We start from the raw sequence: 18,600 nt of genomic DNA on the forward strand, positions 1-18,600 counted from the left end.
ACGACCAGTTAAACCCGACACAAAACAATTTGAACATAACAGATTTCTGGTCAATCCGTTAATGAGTTTGGTGTTATTGGATCAACCCACTATGAACTCGTTCGCAATTCAGGTCCCGTTAAGAGTCTGATAAGATATCATTCGTCAAATCTAGACATTAGATATAGCAATTTGTTTGCATGACCCGTTAACCGGAAATGAAATGACACGACACGACCTGTTAATGAATCAGGTTTTTATCGGATTACCTGATAAGAACTCATCAATATAAAGGGGTGCACACGTGTAGGACACAAAAGCGATACAAATACGACCTATTTGTCAAGTCTAAATGTGAGTTGTAGGATACATTATTTTCTCTTACCACGTGAATTAAAATCAGTGGGATCGTTGATCCAAACTCACGCTACGTGTGGACTCAAACCATATTGCCAGATCAGAACTTGACCATGTCTCTTTGGTTAGAAAACAAAATCTAAACACGAACACACCTGCCTGTTGCTTTTGCAGGGCACCAAAATTGAGGCCCCAAAAGGAAGCAAGAACAAAGTACGTTATCTATGCAATTTTTTTCGTTCTATTTTCTATTTATTTTTCTATGTATGCAAATTTTCAGATCAATTTCCATAAAGCATAGGGATATAAAATGTTTTCTTTGCCATGATCTGAGCTTTTATTCTTTATAAATTTATGAATTCCGAACCATTTGTTTCTGTTTTGCCAATTTCATGTTTGTTCTCCCTTTTTTCTGGTAATATGTCAATGCCTTATGCAATATTGTAATCATCTTTCATGTGGTTCCTCGTAAGGTCGTACATTTTCTTCTAGGGCTACTGATTTAATTTTCCTCGTTTAGCCTCTGCACTCCTCCGATTGCAGAAAACAGTCGCACACTATTTAATTTGGACTGCAAACGGCTAAATGAGGAGTGCCAAAAATCACTATCTTGTAATGCACCAATAATCTGTTGCTGTATGGATATAGCGTTCATCGGTATCTTCTAGCCAGGTTTTGCATACTTCATCATGCCATATAAATCATACATTACCCAGTTTGCTTGTCAAATATGGGTCTTCTAGTGAACAATTTCTACACGTTCTTGATGAAGTTTCAAGTGCGAATGTCGCAATCCTTTGAAATAACATGTTTGGTTTGGGACTTGCTGCAGGAAATAGGAAAAGAAAATAACAAAAATGGGGCGTGGACGTGGAGTCAGCTGTGGTGGTGGACAAAGCTCTTTGGGGTATTTGTTTGGAGGTGGAGAGAATGTTAATGCTAACAAAACCCCAAAAACTACTAACAACACACCACCATCACCTCAGAAAGCTAGCCCAGCTCCTGCTCCAGCTCCAGCTCCTGCTTCATCACCGATCGATAAGCAGCTTCCAGCCGGCATTCACAGCAAGCGTACGAACAATTACTTCCGAGTTGATGGCCAGAACTGCGGAAATTTCATCACGGTGCGTAGTCTTTCAATTAGTCTACTTGTTTAATAGGCTTATGGTTATAACTCTGTCTTTGTTGCATAACCATGACGTGCAAGTCTAGTCCGGCTAGGACACATGCGTCCGTTCTGTAACTGTGGATATTATTGATAACATGTTGGTATCGTTGTAGCGAAAAGATTGTATCAACGTGTTATCGTACGATGTCTAAAATACATACAACAGTGATGATGACAATATTTTGGGAATCTGTTGTAAACTGGTTGTGCATGATGGATGCAGGATCGTCCATCGACCAAGGTTCACTCCGCTCCCGGCGGCGGATCATCCCTTGGCTACTTGTTTGGTGGTGGGAGTGGGAACTGATTCTTGCTTTTGTAGAAATCATCACATCAGCAACTGAATAATAGCAATGATAATATATATATATATATATATATATATATATAATTGTGTATATATAATTCAGAAATATGAATACCTATATACCCCAAAAATGTCATGTTTGCAAATTGTAATGTTGTATGATGGATGGAGATTTGATTACTAAATCCAAATGAAACGCATAATGCATTAGTTCAACAGTTCTTTGTACTTTCTCCTTCATACATTCACTGACTCAAGTTCGTTTTAAATTGCTTTTAAAAATGTTAAAAACGCTTTTGGACAATTAAAAGTGTTTTTAGTGACGGTTGATGGAACAAGTTAAAAGATGTTTATTGAGAGCGTCTTTAGAAGTGCTTCCTACAAAAGCATTCACAAATGGTTGCAATTCATCTAAATATAACTTGAAACTCAATTTGAATTTGTGATTAAAACTCGAACTTAATTAAGCTCAATCAAATTAATGATATTGCTAAAATTTCTAGCAAGATAAATCTCTTATTTGCATTTCAAATTCTTGTTCGCATTTGAGGATTATTGGATCCTATCAACTGCGCAAAGAACGAAAGAGATAAGAGCCAAGATCATGCAAAATAAATAGGGCTAAATAGCCAAAACAGTCCCTGAAATTTGCATAACTCATCACTTTGGTCCCTGAGATTGAAAATCAATATAAATGGTTCTTGAGATTGTCCACCATCCATCATTTTGGTCCTTCTGTTAGAAACTCTTTGGGCAATTTTCAAAGCTTCGTAACTTAATCGTTTCTTAACCAAATTCGACCCATAATATATCAAAATGAAGATAGGAAAGTGTAGAACAAGATTATACCTACTTGGAAGCCCAATGGTTGCCGGAAGTGGCTGGAAAATAGCCTCAAAGGTCCGCGGGAAAACTGAAAAACTCGCCAAAAATTGAGTAAACTTTAAATGTTCATAACTTCTTCAATACTCAACAAAATCAAGTGATTAAAAAATGAAAATCATACTTCTCGACGAGACAAAGAGAATGGTACCTTTCTTGATGGCTAACATGCAGTGGTTTGGCCGGAAAATGGCTCAAAAGTGGCTAACTCGAAAATAGTTAGCTATTTTCGAGCCGTTTTCCAGCCAAAAAAAAAGGTGAATTAGCAGTCAAGAAAGGTACCATTCTCTTTGTCTTGTCGAGAAGTATGATTTTCTTTTTTGAATCACTCGATTTCGTTGAGTATTGAAGAAATTATGAACATTTAAAGTTTACCCAATTTTGGACGAGTTTTCCAGTTTTCCGGCCATCTCCGGCAACCATTGAGTTTCTAAATAGGTATAATCTTGTTCTACACTTTTCTATCTTCATTTTGATAAATTATGGGTCAAATTTGGTTAAGAAACGATTGAGTTACGAAATTTTGAAAATTGCCCAAAGTGTTTTGAATAGAAGGACCAAAATGATGGATGGTGGACAATCTCATGAACCATTTCTATTGATTTTCAATCTCAGGAACCAAAGTAATGAGTTATGTAAATCTCAGGGACCATTTTGACTATTTAGCCAAATAAATAGAGATTGAACAAGAAAAGAGAAAGAAGCGTATTCCTTTCAGCTTGTACAAACGATATTTTATACTAATCTATATTATGATTTAAACTTAAGTCGCAATGATTTGAAGAAGATAAACTAATCTCCACAAAATAAAAATTGTATTGCAATTTTTGAATCCACAAGGAAAGCAAAAATAGAAAAATGCAATGTAGCTTTTCTTAGCGTGTATGATTTCAAGTGTTTAATATTATTAAGGGACAAAAACATTACCTTTCATTTTTTTTTTAAATATGATCAGCTAGTTGTTTCGTCATAACAGTTCATCATTTCGTAAGGAGACGAGAAGACTCACAGATACATTGCAGTCTTCCTTGACCATCGTATTCACCAATACCAAAAATTAAACTCAAAACGTGTTATGTAAAATACAAACTTAGAATTTGTCTCTAACTGCTGGACCTACGGTGGTTATCATTGGAAAATGATTTTCCCCGGATCATTTTCCGTTATCATTACCTTCCATTCACTAAATTACTGATTTTTCTTTAAATAAATAAATAACGACCCCGAGTAAAAACGAAACTTATAGACGATAATAGCCGTCCATAATCGCACACGAAACTCCAACATACTGATAGATAGACTTAAGCCTCGGCTAGGGTTTTCGTCTCTCTCTCTCTCTCTGCTGCAAAACATATACCAAATTGCTGCTGCAGAGAGCTCTAACAATGACGACTGTGGTGCCAACCTCCGAGGAAGATCCCGCTATCGCCGTCGTCCGATTCACCTCCGAGCTCGCCTGGGCCGACGCCGGCCACGAGGTACTCTTCTCTCTCCTCCTTCAATTTCCCTCCCCATTTTCCTCTGTGCATTTAGGTCAAGATGTGACTGTGTTGTAATTTATTCCATCTCTAATTTGGGGGTCGGATGCTTCTGCCCAGTTTTTTTTAATCGAGTAATTGAACTGAGTTTTTGGGTTTGCTAGTATTAATCTGTGATTAGATATTGGATTCCTCCCCCCCTAAAAATTTTTTTTTTGTCCTTTATTGCGTACTACGTGCTTAATCTCGAAACTCAGTTTTAATTGTAATGCTTACGAATCCGAAACTTGGGTTTGCGGTGACAAAAACATTGGGCAAATGTATTGCCGCATTCTGCATTTGGTAATTGTGAAGTAAGAATTGATATTTCACCACCATTTTTGCCCAACGAAAGAAATCCGAGATACGCCTGTCTGTATTATGTATATAGATACTGTGCATATGCATATCACTACGGAAGTTGGTGAATTTCTTGTAGGCCAATTCAGCAACTTTTTGCTCAATCTCTCATGGAGTAAAATTCTCATCAGTACGAGTCAAGGGAATGACCCTTGTTCTTTGATTTCCATATAAAGGAAGAGATTTATCTTTGTCATGATTATCTGCCAGGTTGCTGAGCCGCAAGTTACTAGACTATGTGCTGAAGCCCAAGATTGCGTGGTAACGGACAGGTGGTTCGATTTGGTGTCCCTTATGCTTACTTCGGCTGAGGTCATATTGTCAAAGGTCTCGGAAAAAGGTACAATCTGTATTGTTAGATGTTTATGTACTCTTTAAATGGATAAAGAGGCTTATTATTGCATTGCACAACGGTGCAGAGGTTTTTCTTCCAATTCTCGTTCATCCACTATTGTATCAATGTTTGCTTGAAGTTCCTTAGTCTAATTACTTCAAAATTCTGCATGTGTTTTTGGTCAGTTATGTAGATTCTACCATTGTAGAAATTGAAATTCATAATATTCTTTAAAATGTTCTTATTAACAATTTTGGATGATATGGACTTAGTATCAACTAATTCAATTAGTAACGACAATTAAATGCCATCTTAATGGTTTTGTCAATTTTCATCATAACAAATTCATGAATTTTTTTTTCCTTCTAGATCTTGAGTGCATATTCACTGTTATCTGCAATGTTGTTACAAAGTCTGAAAGTCCAGATGAAGCACTGGAGATGGCAAAACTTATATCCTCAAAGATTACTCAAAAACCAACCGACAAGCCTGCATTGCGCTTAAAGATGTATGATACCATTGTGATCATGACTTTAGCTTTTTATTATTTTGAATGTACTTCTGACTGTTTTTGTTTTGTTTACAGTTTGTTCAATCTGTACAACCTACTGGAGAACCCATATAGCCGGTTCTTAGTCTACTTGAGTGCTCTTAATTTGGCTATCCATGGGAAGGTCACTGAACATGTCATCCCTTCATTCAAAAATGTGGAAAGTTTTTTGAAAGAGTGGAATATTGAGATCTCTGATCAGAGGCAGTTATTTCTGACAATCGCTAATGTTCTGAAAGAACACAAAAAGTATGCTTTGTAATCTTTTTTCTATATGTACATGTCTTTCCTCGGTTTGTTTTAAGAACAGTTAATTATATTTTCTGTTGTATTTTCAGCTTGGCAAAGGAGTCTTTCAAATTCCTGACCAAGTACTTGGCGACATTTTCTGGTGAAGATGTGCATACGTTGAGTGAAGCCAAAGAGGAAGCTATACGTACAATTGTGGAATTTGTGAAGGCCCCAGACATGTTTCAGGTATATTTGTAGGATCTTGTGGAATTTCAAAATTTTTTGGAACTAATTCTTTAGTCCATGTTTCTCTTTGGTGACTGTTCATCCTTATTTACAAAATATGTATATATTTTTTTTTTGGTTTAAAAAATTCTATTGTGTGGTGGACCCAGTTAATTGTGTAGTAGTTTAGAATCAACTCTTATAAAGTAATTTATAAATATTATTGTTTTTCTGGCATTTTGAAGAAGCTACTATGCTTCCTCTGCAGTTACATATAATATCTGTATAAACATGACGGAGTGCTGGCTTAATTTCATCACTTCAAAACAACTGGTTTTTGGCAGTTGGCTCTGATGATCATATTCCCCCCTTCCATTAGGCATTTAGATAACTGATGTGTTGGTTTGTTATGCTGCAGTGTGATTTGCTAAATTTGCCCGCTGTAGAGCAACTGGAGAAGGATGCTAAGCATGCATTGGCATATCAGCTTTTGAAGATCTTTCTGACTCAGAGGCTGGATGCTTACTTGGAGTTTCAGGCTGCAAATTCTGATTTACTGAAAAGCTACGGTAAAGTTTAGTTTCATCTGACTGGGTTTTCTTCGGATTATATACATTTTTCTGTTTGTTTAAATTATGCTTTCTGAAATGTTATAGGTCTTGTCCATGAAGACTGCATAACTAAGATGAGGTTGATTTCCTTGATGGATCTTGGTTCTGATGAATCTGGACGGATTCCTTACGGTGCTATCAGGGATACTCTTCAGGTTAGGTTGGCTTACCTTTCTGGTTCTAGAAGTTTAAAACTGACATCATGGTTAATTATGCTTATGCAATTATTTTTGGCAGATTAATGATGACGAAGTTGAACTTTGGGTGGTAAAGGCAATAACTGCTAAGTTGATGGACTGTAAAATGGACCAGATGAATCAAGTGGTGATTGTGAGGTTAGTTTGTGTTTCGTACCTTCTGCGTACACACAAAGATGCATATAATTGTTTATTCATTCTTTTAGGCTTCTTTGTTCTTGAACTGAATTGGCCTTTCATCTACAGCCGCTGTACTGAGAGAGTATTTGGGGAAGAACAATGGCTTACACTAAGAACAAAGTTAGCAACTTGGAGGGTAAGTAACTTCAACTGCTTTTTCATTTTTAACTGACCACTAAGAACCGATTCATTGCTACAGTATAACAAACCACCCTTTGTATTGCATTGTCCATAAATCTTCATTATATAATTGTATCTTGACAGAGTTTCTCATTGGTAGGGTAATATTGCAAACGTTATCAGCACCATTCGAGCTAACAGGATAGCTGATGATGGATCACAGGCAGTGCAAGGCTTAGTTATTCGGTAGAAACTTGCGGATCTTAATGTAGGTGCTTGATTGACTTACGAGAGTTTGAACGAATGAGTGTTATTGATTCCCCGTTATTTTGGAATTGGATCAAATATTTTGAAAATTTTGACAGGAAAATAGTCTCGTGTTGGTTAGAAATGGTATAACATTATACTCTTGCGAAATGATGATCTACTGCTTATATCAGTAGCAACTTCTGTTGCGTTTAACAGGAAAATTCTCTTGTCCGAAAGTTGTAATGGAGCATATTCCAGCCAAATTGAGGATCATATGAAACTGTTTTTGTAAGCTCTTTTGTTGACAAGTGCTTTTATTAAAAATACACAAGGTTTTACTAAAATCAGTGTTTCTTGGAAAAAGGCTTGGGCGTGCTTTTTGGAGAAGCACTTGGCATGTGCTTGTTTAGAGAACGGTTCGATCTAGAAGCACCTTTAAGTTTCTCCCGCAATTGTGTGGTCGTAAGTGCAGTTCGTTTGTAGAAATAGTTCTGCAATATAACTCAATGGCAGGCACTGCAAGTGATTCAGCATTCAATTGGGTTCAAACACAATAGATAAGAAAAAACACACTCATATCATGGTCAGGCTTACCCATAGCCTTTAAGTCTAGCCAAATTACTCTAATGTTGCTCATCATCTCCCAATCGTATCGTTGATCTCTGAGAAGCTCGTTTCAGATATGCACTGAACGGATTCATTCGTAGTGCAACCTGACATGCTAGCAAAGACATCCTCGTTGTTCCTTTCACCGTAGTTTTGATGTAATTGCAATGCAAACTCAAGCCCCCTCACAACGTCATTCATTGACGGCCTTTCCATCCCACTGTCATTGATGCAACTCATGGCAATTTCCACATACCTGTTCAAACACTCGGTTTCAATCTTACCCTTCATGTTCGGATCAATGATTTGATCAAGTTCCCCGTCGTGATGACAGCTCTTGGTCCACTCAGCCAAGTTCAGTTGCCTCATCTCCACTGCATGCACCACAGCTGGTCTTGCACAAAGTACTTCACACAACACTACACCGAATGAGTACACATCGGACTTCACTGTCAGTTGTTGACGTCGGTAGTATTCAGGGTCTAGATACCCAAAACTGCCTTTCACGATCATGCTGATGTGGGTCTTGGACATGGTGGTTGTGCCCATTTTCGACAATCCAAAATCCGAAACCTTGGCCACCCATTTCTCATCCAATAAAATGTTTGTGCTCTTCACATCACGGTGGATGATAGTGCCCTGGGCATCGCTGTGTAGGTAGCACAACCCTCGCGCGGCGCCAATGCAAATTTGGAGCCGTTATCCCCAGGAGAGAGGTGGGTTGTCGGTGTGGTAGAGGTGATCATTGAGGGTCCCACGTGCCATGTAATCGTACACCAAAATCATCTCATTTTTATTAGTACAATACCCAATTAGAGACACCAAATGACAGTGTCTGAGTTGCGACAGCAGCTCAATTTCCGTCTTGAACTCACAGGCTCCCTGAGATGACTCGAGTTTCAGCCGTTTGATCGCAACAGGAGTGGCCCCACCATCGATATGCCCTTTGTACACGTGACCGAAGCCGCCAACACCAACAACGAAACTCTGGCTGAAGTTTTGGGTGGCGGCTTTGATCTCCGACAGTGAAAAGTAACGACACAAATGTGTTGGTAAAGATTATGACCTATTTGAGGCAGGGCCCTTGACTCTCCGCCTCCGCCTAAAAACCAAGAACCCAAGAGCAGAGAGTCCAAGTATTCCGCAAGCTACACCGACAACCGTGGCAAGCAAAGGAGTTCTGGTGCTAGGTTTTAATGGTGTCCCCGATCTGGTGCTAGGTTTTGATGGTGTCCCCTTTGCTGGGGCTATAGGAGGTGGGTCGGGGCTTGGTCCGGCGAGATTCTGATTTGCACTGAGTTTGAACATTTCGAGTCCGTTCAAGATTGCGTCGTTGTAATTAGTCAACCAATCCTTCTTGCTTGCTTCCAGCGCAAGAAAGAGATTGACTTTCTTCTGGATTGCAGGGTCCCTCGACATGAACACAATGTAGTCTCTGTACACTGGTCTTCCATTTCCACCGCTCCACGTGATTATATCTGCCATTTGCTCAACGGATTGATTGGAGATGTAGATATGAAATAGCCTGTCTCTGGGCATCGTAACATCACCTTCAAACTCACAAAAATGAAGCCTAACCAAGTAAGCAAACATTGAATCCACAGGGAATTCCCAGGTGAGATTGTAGCTCTTGTTTATGGTCTTGTTCATGACCATTGAGCGGCCGGTTTGGTAAACTTCTTTCGGAGCGGAGTACTCTGGTATTCCAGAAAAATCAAGCTGAACGCTACTGTTCTGTGGTAAAACACTAAGCTGCCCACTTATATCGTCTAAGTACTTGTAGTCGTCTTCCAAACCATCCCACTGGCGGTACATACCAGTGTCCTGATCGGAATAGATCCGCCTTTCGTCACCGATATTGATTCGGTACACCATCTCCAGAGCAGTGTTGTTCTCGATGCGAATATTTTTTTTGCTGCCTACATAAGCAACCCCAACTGGGCTCTTGGGTGAAGTGTAGTAAAGATATCGGGGCATGGAGATAATTTCAATCCCATTGATAAACGCGTAGGCATCTGGGCTTGCTTTGCTTGGAGTGAACGTGATATTCAAAGTCTGTCCTGACTCAGTGTGGAGGCAGAACTCTCTGTATATAGTATCCGGGCCAGAAGCATCAGCCGTGGCTGAAGTGTTGAAGTCGTGGAGAAGAGTAAAGCCACCGGCTTTGACTGAGAAGAGAGCTTGGGATCGGTTGAAGTAGGGGGCGTATGAAGCTGGGTAGAAATACAAGCGGATGAACTTTGGGCCGGAAGAGAGTGGAAATGTGTAGGTAAATTCAAAGCGGGAAAGCCTTGCTGTGCTGTAAGGCGCTTGGCGGAATAATTGGGGAAAGGTGCTTCTTTGGATATGGATTTGTTACCAGCTGCTCCGAATGAAAAAAAAAGATGTGTCAATATCTCCATCCCAATATCTGGTGTCTTGGCCGTATTCGGAACCGGAAGAGCCACATCGAAGGGTGATATGTTCAGGCGGATCGTAGATTGGCAGCGTGTCCCCGGCCATGTGTAAGGTTATCATGTGGCAAAAAAGGGGAAGGAGAAGAGGAGTGAGAGTTTTATTAGTGTGTTTGCTGTTGGGGTTGTTCATGATTGTAAGAAAACCTTAGAAAGGGTGAGGTGTTGCCTGTTTAACTAATTTTCTCACTGGAATTTGTAGTCTCGTCAATTCAATCAGAGGATGTGGTTGGAGAAATAATACAACCTTTCTGGAGATACAGTAAAATCTCTTATTATTTACTTGTGTGTTTATTGTCACATCATCATAAAATTCTTCAGATCAGCGTTGGCCTTTGATGTAGAAAAGAACGACTTTTATGCTAACCAAAATTGTCATTAGCATCAGCTTTATGATCAGCTCCTCCTCTTTAAGTAAAATCGGAGCTAGAAAGAAGTGTTGTGGTGTATGGCACTTGGCGAACGGAGGACGACAACATTGAAGGTGGTGCTTTGGATATGGATGTGATACCAACTGCTTGGTGTGCTTCTAAAGGAGAAAGTGTTTGAGTATCACCATTCCAATTTCATTTATCATACCGATCGAATATGCTGCCAGAATAGCCTCATTTTATGGTGATATCTTTCACTGAAATGTAGATCGTTGGCGAATCTCCTAAAAAAAGTTGATGTTCTATCATAAAACCAATTGGTAATATGGAGAATAGCGCAACTTATTTACAACTCCATACATGGTGGACGTACAATAGGGGTGACAATGGTGTGCAAACACAAGCAAGGAAAGGTAAACAAGAAGAGTCAGCCAGGGTTTGTTCAAAGTCTTTGCATGGAAAAGACTTGCGCTGAAGCATCACTTGGGCAATTTCCATTCCTTTTCCTCTTTCACATTGGATGGATGTATCTTCCTGTCATGATGTGTATACTTTTACTTAAAGACTTGTGTTCTTGACTACGGGATAACACACCCGACTTAAATATTTTGCTTGGTTCCCAATGAACGACACAAGTAGCTTTGGCGGGGAGTAGGAGGGGAGGAAATCGTACTCCCTAACGACACAAGTAGCTTTCCCAATGAACTTTGCGGATGGAAGATGATGCCGAAGGTGCTTCTTTGAATATGGATGTGATACTTGCTGCTTGATGCAAATAGGAGGAGAGAAAATCGTACTCCCAAACCGAGTACCTCAACCTCAGGAGTACAAGAATAGGAGGAAAAAGAATCATACTCCCTAACCTACCTCAACCCCAGGAGTACAAGAATAGGAGTGATGGTCTATCAATCACATGTAGAGATTCAATCTCTTCCATTAATATAGCATCCACCCGGAAATGACCCTTAAGTTTTTAGCATGTTGTTGATGTCAAGGCTTTACTACACGCTGAATTAAGCATGATCTTTGAATATGCACTTGAGATATTTGTGCTTCACTCATTCTTTCTGCACACTTGAAAATTAAGCATCCTTAATGTATTGATCGAGATATTTAACTTAATTTGGAAGGGATAATATTCCTTCACGACTAATTCATTTTTATCTTCAATTTTAACAAAATTTGACAGATTGTTTCTATTCTTCCGTTGACATACATTTGAGTTTAATGAATGAATTTTGCCTTTTGATGTTTTGTATGTAACTTCACCAACATCGTAGTGGAAGTGTATAATAGAATTTTTATCATTAATAGCCAACATCTGTTCTCTAATTTCAAATACCCTTAAAAATTAAAATCTAATTACACCCAAAAAATCAAAACCTTTTTTATCTTCTGCGTCATTGTTCAAAGAGGGAGGGGAAACACCGGGGAGTCGCATACCAATTGCCGGAAAATGTCGAACTAGCCCACCAAACTTCCAGATTCAACTGTCTCATCTCTAAAATCACCATTGATACCATTAATTTATCAAGGGGATTCTTTGTTCTTGAATTGTCTTCCACTATCTTTCTCTGTGAAAATTCATAATTTTTCAAATTAAATTGCTCATTGTGTGGCTTAATCGAATTCTCCCTCCCTTTATTATAAAAACATCATGTACTCAAAAAAAAAAAAAAAAAAAGATCATTGATTCTCCTTTTATAAACTAAATACGTACCTTATCTATGTCAAAAAATTTCTGCTGAAATAAAAAGGGTGAGCTCAGAAGTGAATGTCCATTTCATCTCAATGCATAAAAACGCAATTTGATCAATCATCAATCAAGAATATAAATGGAATAGGTATTAACCGCGGTTAAAAATTGGTATCCGTTTACCCGTTTATTTTAATATAAATGAATACCCGTTTGCCCATATATATCTCTACCAAATGACACATTGACTCAAGGAAGGTCTCTCCCAGTCAAGAAGCAATTAATAATTGAGGCGTTTTGATATAGGCTCTCGTTTTTTAATTTTTTAGACTAAACATACACTCCTTTTGAAAATTTGATCAAGCATTTTCCTAAAATTTTGGTTATTAATTTCAGTTTTTCACATAAGTTTATTTTGTTTAGAATTTCAGTTTTTCAAGACTTTTCCTAAACATTTCGTTTTTTTTTTCTTTTCCTCTTATCCCTATATTTATGCATTTATTATCCATCTCTATGCATTTTTTTTATTGTTTGTTATAATTTTACCTTTTTTTTTGTGAATATAGTATAATATTTATAAAAAAAATTGTCAGATTTTATTATTTAGAAGACCTAACACATAATAAAGATTTGTTTGATTATATAGCTACATCTAGTTACCTATAATATGGACACATTTAGTTTTATAGTGAATTTGATTTTTTGTATTTCTCGGTACATTTGGAATGTAAATGTACCAAAAGGGTTATCAGATAGAGACATTTGGTTTTGTGGTACACATTTAGTTTAATAATAATAATAATTCAGCAATACTTCAAGTTTGTTATTAAATTGATTAGGTGGTTTGTAAGAAAATTTCATGTATGTTTCCTGAGGATTCCGTTGAATGCTTGGGTTTGTTCGGTGTCTAGTTGAACTTGATTGAATAATTATTTAGATTCGATGCATGTGTAAGAAAGAAATGGATACTAATTTTAAACACTAAAAGCGACCTAAGGGTTCATCGTCAAACATTGAGTTCATTCGAAAAGGTAAACCTTATAAATGTTTGGCATGATCAGCGACACGTATAAATTAAGGTTTTCTTCAAGTAAAAATTTTGTTGTTATGTATTATAACATATATGTCGGGATTAAATGTTGTAAGTACTTTTTTAATTTTCAAGGTAAAAAATAAAAAACATATAGACGGCTAAAAAGAGGGGTAAAAGGTCAAAAAAAAGAAAGATAAACGGATTAAAAAAAGGAGTAAATCGATAAACGAAACGGTTACGATTAAATGAGTATACGGTTTGACCAATTGTTGAAATTCAAATGGGTAATTCGTTATTGAATGCTCCACATTTAATTTAGTTAATATTTTTGTTTTATATTTATAAATTTATTGAATCTAATGGGGTGAGATCGAATATGATAACAGTAAAAAAAAAAAAAAAAAATCTAATAGTCTAAATTTAAATCCAACAGCTAAATAATTAAAAAACAATATTTAACTCAAAATTCACCCAAAAACTCTATAAATACCTATGTATTTGTTTAAATATCCATACAAAACTCACTTTTCTCCTACAATTCTTTCAATTTGTCTCAATTGTTGTTGTATTAATTGTGCTAATTGATGTATTAATTGCTTTTGTATGTGTGTGTGTGTTTGTTTGTTTGTTTTTTTTTCACATCATGTAAAGGCTCAACACCTTCTCACTACTATGGTAAAGAACCACTTGCTTTTTGTATATGTTTCATATGTGTCGGCTTAATGAATTTTCAATATTTATCATAATTTAAATATTTTTAAGTTAAAATACGATTTTTTTCTCAACTACAACCTAGCTAACTTCTCCATCAACATTTGAAATAGAAGTACCATAAGACCAACACCTAATTGTTTAGACTACTTCAAAATTTAATTGCGGACAATTTAAGAAACAACAAAACTACATACGAATTCTGTTGACAAATTATAGCATATATCATATTAGATTAATACAATTTATATGTTCGAGTCCAAGCTTAATAGATTAACACTAACGGATTAAAAACGTTGCTCAATCAACCATCACCTTCCATTGGGATCGTTGATCTCAGAGAAGACAGTCCCAGACATTCCTTTAATCGATTCATTAGTATTAGAATTATGATCACTACTAGTCTTGCTCACCCTGCTCTGCTTCAAGTCCGACGACTCCTCCCAGCTAATAAACCCTACATCGCTCCCAGTCACACTCTCAACGTCATCTCCACCGCCCATTTCATCGTCCGAATTTGAATCCCCTCCAACGCTCTGCTGAAGCTGCAGAGCAAACTCAAGCCCCAACACAACATCATTCATTGACGGTCGTTCGATTCCACTGTCATGCATGCAACTCACTGCAATCTCAACGTACTTTTTCAAACATGCATTTCCAATCTTACCTCTCAAGCTCGGATCTATGATCTGATCAAGTTTCCCATTTCGGTGACAGATTTTAGTCCACTCGGCCAAACTTATTTGGTTTTTCTCCGCCGTACGAATCAAAGCTGGCCTCGCACACAGTACTTCACACAACACTACACCAAATGAGTATACGTCAGACTTCTCCGTCAATTGTTGACGGCGATAGTATTCAGGGTCCAAATATCCGAAACTACCCTTCACCACCGTGCTGATATGGGTCTGAGACACGGTCGCGGACCCCATTTTCGAAAGTCCAAAATCCGAAACTTTGGCCACCCATTTCTCATCCAATAAGATATTTGTGCTTTTTACGTCTCGATGAATGATTGTGTACTTCGCACCTGTATGAAGGAAATGCAACCCACGCACCGCCCTGATACAAATCTGTAGCCGTTGATCCCACGGTAGAGGTGGATTATCGGTATTGTAGAGATGGTCGCGGAGGGTCCCATGTGCCATGTAGTCGTACACCAATATCATCTCGCCGTCGTCCATACAGTACCCGATGAGCGGCACTAGATGGACGTGGCGGAGCTGGGATAGCATGTCGATCTCCGTCTTGAACTCGTGAGCTCCCTGCGACGACTCCGATTTCAGCCGCTTGATTGCGAAAGGGCGCAACCCACCATCCATGTTGACATTTCCTTTGTAGACGTGTTCGAAACCGCCGACGCCAATAATGAAAACACTGTCGAAGTCTTGGGTGGCGGCTTTGATCTCCGCCAGTGAAAAGTAGCGACACAAATCGGACGGTAAAGAAGAGCTGCGAGTCTTGGTTGACTTGGTCGTCGAAAAAGAAAATGGACCCCACTTTGTTCCTTGCCCGGAGTTTGAGTCCTTGACTTTTCTTCCTCTCCAGAAAACCAAAAATCCGAACACAGAGGCTAAAACAAACACACCTGAAACTACACCGGCGATGATGGCAAGCAGAGGAATCGATTTCTTGTCTGAAACTTTAGGGCTCTCCGCCGGAGCTATTTTGAGAGGCGGGTCGGGGTTTGGTCCGGCGAGATTCCTCTTTGAATCACTAAGCTTGAAGATCTCGAGTCCGTTCAAGATTGCATCGTTGTAATTCGTCAACCGATCTTTTGGGGTGGTTTGCAATGCAAGAAAGAGATGAACTTTCTTTTTACTTCCGGTGCCTGCAGGCACGAAAACGATGTAGTCTTTGTACACCGGCTTCCCATAACCTTGGCTCCACGTGATTACATCCGCAAACTGCTCCGCCGTCTGATTGGTGATGAAAATTTGAAACAACCGATCCCTGGGCAATGTAACATTACCTTCGAACTCACAAAAATGAAGCCGAATAAAGTAATTAAACATAGAATCTACCGGAAACCCCCGGGTGATATTATAGCTCTTGTTTATGGTTTTGTTCCACCCCATCGACCGACCGGTTCGGTAAACTTCTTCCGGAGCAGAGTACTTCAGAATTTTCGAAAAGTCGAGCTCAGTACTACTGTTTTGCGGCAGAACACTAAAATCTTTACTCAAATCGTCCCAATAGTTGTACTCCACTTGAATACCATCCCAGTTTCTGTACATTCCAGTGTCCTTATTGAACGAGAGCTGAGATCCGCCGACGTTGATCCGGTAGACCATCTCCATGGCGGTGTTATTTTCGATCGGATACGGGTTTATGCTGCCTACGGAAACAACCCAATCTGCGCTTTGCGGCGGACTGTAATAAAGATTGTCGGGCATGGACACGATTTCGATTCCATTGATGAAGGCATAGGCATCTGGACTTGCTTTGCCCGGAGTGAACATGATGTTCAAGCTCTGTTCGGATGCAATGTTGAGACAGAACTCCCTGGATACTGTCTCCGACCAGGAAGCATCGGCGGTGACGGAGGCGTTGAAGTCGCGTAGAAGGGTAAAGCCGCCGGCTTCGACTGAGAAGAGGGATTTAGATCGGTCGAACTCGACGGCGTAGAAAGTGGGGTTGAAGTACAAGCGGATGAACTTTTGGCCGCTGGTGAGTGGAAATGTGTACGTAAATTCGGAGCGAGAGAGCTGAGCTGCAGTGTAAGGCACTTGGCTGGAGGAGGAGATCGGGATTGCTGCTTTGAGTACGGATGAGCTGCCAGCTGGTTGGGAGGTGGAGAATTTTGAGTTGATATCGCTACTCCAATTTCGTCCGTCCTGTTGGTTGACTTGGTCGCCAGTTTGTAGACAGTGGGTGAGTCTCCGGCCACGTGTAGGGTTATGATTTGCAGAAACAGGGTAAGGAACAGATGAGAAAGATTGGGTTTCATGGTAAGGTGTTTGCTGCAATTTGGAAACGGGGGAATTTGTTGCTGCTTATTGTCGTAAGCTTAACAAAATTCCATTCATAATTAAACTTCTAACTGGATTTTGAATACTTTAATGGTGAAGTGCTTAGTTGCAATTGGAAAACTGGGTGTTTGAAAGTTCAGAGTTTTTTTTTTTTTTTCACCAAATTTCTGGTGAATATTAAAGCAGCTTGTCTTGTCCTCTACTTTGAGTTGATATATTATTGTTTGAATGCACAATTATTGAAAATCTAGGGCAAAACAAAAGTAGTGGAGCATGAGCACTGTTCTAAAAATTAAGAAATGATGCATAGACCAGCTGAGGCGCCCACCTAGTCTGTCCAGACCCACCTAAGCACCTGCCTAGGTTGCAACTTACTTAGACAGAAAATAGATAACTTTCAATTTGCATTGAATTCTTTTTAATAAATTGTAAGAGACTTGTTGAATACTTAAATGAGCACACACTAAATAAGTGTTCTCCATGTTTTTATTATGTTTTAATACATATGTTATTCTATTTTGTAGTTTATGAAGAAATTATATATATTTTAAGTATAAACAGACATTTATTTATACGAAATATAATGGATTTACTTAAATCTGCCTAGTCCGCCTAGGTTGACACAACCCGACCGAAATCAAGGCGTGCTGGCCGTCACGTGAGAGTGATGTAGTCATGTGCACAGTGCGGAAGCAAAAGATAATAATAAAAGTACGAATAAATAAAAACCAAACTACTAAATAAACTAGTTAAGGTAACACACTAATGTAAGAATAAGTATGATAAACATGATCAAAGCACATAAAACCTAAGTGCAGTCCAGAAGAAGAATACTAATTACAAAATACCCAAAGGTGATCCTACATTTGTGATGTTCTGTCAGAACTACGGTCAAGTCCTTGTGAACCACCAAAACTACTTCTAACTAGAACCTGGAGGGGCGCAAAACAGAAAGTGTGAGTGGGCAAAAACAAAGCTTTTCAAAAGCATTTCATTATCAAAAGCTCTAACCCCTCACCGTAAAACTTGTATAGTTTCCCAGAAAATAGAATATACACATATATCGAGAACATGTTAAAAAATATGCCATGTCGAATGCCTCCGCATAAAATGTAAGTAACCCAGGTAATGTCAATCAATGCAAGTAACATGTTAACCGGAGTCACCTAACGTGACTTGTACGGCTGAATCTAGAGCTCAAATCCCCAACTCACTAACTATACCTGCACACGAGTCGGAACCACCTAAAGTGGTCTATACGACAGGACTGGATGTAAATAAATACGCTCAAATGCTACGATCACGTGAAGACTAGGCGAATAATTGTGGGTCACCTACGAGTCGGAACCACCTATAGTGGTCTGTACGACAAAACTGTGCACCTAACTTGGATCCAAGATGAGTGTGTGGTGAAGGAGGTCAACATCACGTGAAGGACTGTGCCCTACTCTTGGTGGGAGCACTAACATCGGGGTGCAGGTTATGAGCTCT

General features: G+C 38.8%; 3 protein-coding genes and 1 pseudogene across 5 annotated transcripts in view; 2 read left to right on the forward strand and 2 right to left on the reverse strand.

Annotated features, from left to right (window-relative positions):
* The first annotated feature begins 468 nt into the window (after nt 1-468).
* Nucleotides 469-1,855, forward strand: LOC108867834 (protein SPIRAL1-like 2). Its single transcript, XM_048578763.1, has 3 exons — nt 469-549; nt 1,169-1,460; nt 1,728-1,855. The coding sequence occupies exons 2-3, from the start codon at nt 1,194-1,196 to the stop codon at nt 1,809-1,811; spliced, it is 351 nt and encodes a 116-aa protein (XP_048434720.1). The 5' UTR covers nt 469-549; nt 1,169-1,193; the 3' UTR covers nt 1,812-1,855.
* Nucleotides 1,856-3,985: 2,130 nt separating this feature from the next.
* Nucleotides 3,986-18,600, forward strand: part of LOC103962758 (eukaryotic translation initiation factor 3 subunit M) — a 78,202-nt gene continuing 63,587 nt past the window's right edge. Inside the window, exons 1-10 of one of the 3 annotated variants that reach the window (XM_048579030.1) lie at nt 4,004-4,171; nt 4,781-4,910; nt 5,274-5,412; nt 5,491-5,703; nt 5,793-5,931; nt 6,329-6,479; nt 6,567-6,676; nt 6,759-6,856; nt 6,965-7,034; nt 7,179-7,457. In XM_048579030.1, coding sequence (XP_048434987.1) covers nt 4,079-4,171; nt 4,781-4,910; nt 5,274-5,412; nt 5,491-5,703; nt 5,793-5,931; nt 6,329-6,479; nt 6,567-6,676; nt 6,759-6,856; nt 6,965-7,034; nt 7,179-7,268 — 1,233 coding nt within the window. In that variant the 5' untranslated portion in view covers nt 4,004-4,078 and the 3' untranslated portion in view covers nt 7,269-7,457. Of the gene's footprint in view, nt 4,172-4,780; nt 4,911-5,273; nt 5,413-5,490; nt 5,704-5,792; nt 5,932-6,328; nt 6,480-6,566; nt 6,677-6,758; nt 6,857-6,964; nt 7,035-7,178; nt 7,458-18,600 lie in introns of those variants that run through there. The other 2 variants (XM_048579032.1, XM_048579031.1) reach the window with 2 other exon arrangements.
* LOC125474867 lies at nt 7,605-10,676 on the reverse strand (annotated as a pseudogene).
* Nucleotides 14,328-17,472, reverse strand: LOC125474865 (receptor-like protein kinase FERONIA). The gene is given in 2 exon segments (XM_048579025.1): nt 14,328-16,997; nt 17,000-17,472. Coding segments are annotated over 2 exon segments (2,637 nt in total). The 5' UTR covers nt 17,088-17,472; the 3' UTR covers nt 14,328-14,448.

Source organism: the organism of the source record quoted next, unplaced genomic scaffold (assembly GCF_019419815.1).
Source record: "Pyrus x bretschneideri cultivar Hongxiangsu unplaced genomic scaffold, Pyrus_bretschneideri_v1 Contig13, whole genome shotgun sequence".
In the NCBI taxonomy this organism is placed as follows: domain Eukaryota; kingdom Viridiplantae; phylum Streptophyta; class Magnoliopsida; order Rosales; family Rosaceae; genus Pyrus; species Pyrus x bretschneideri.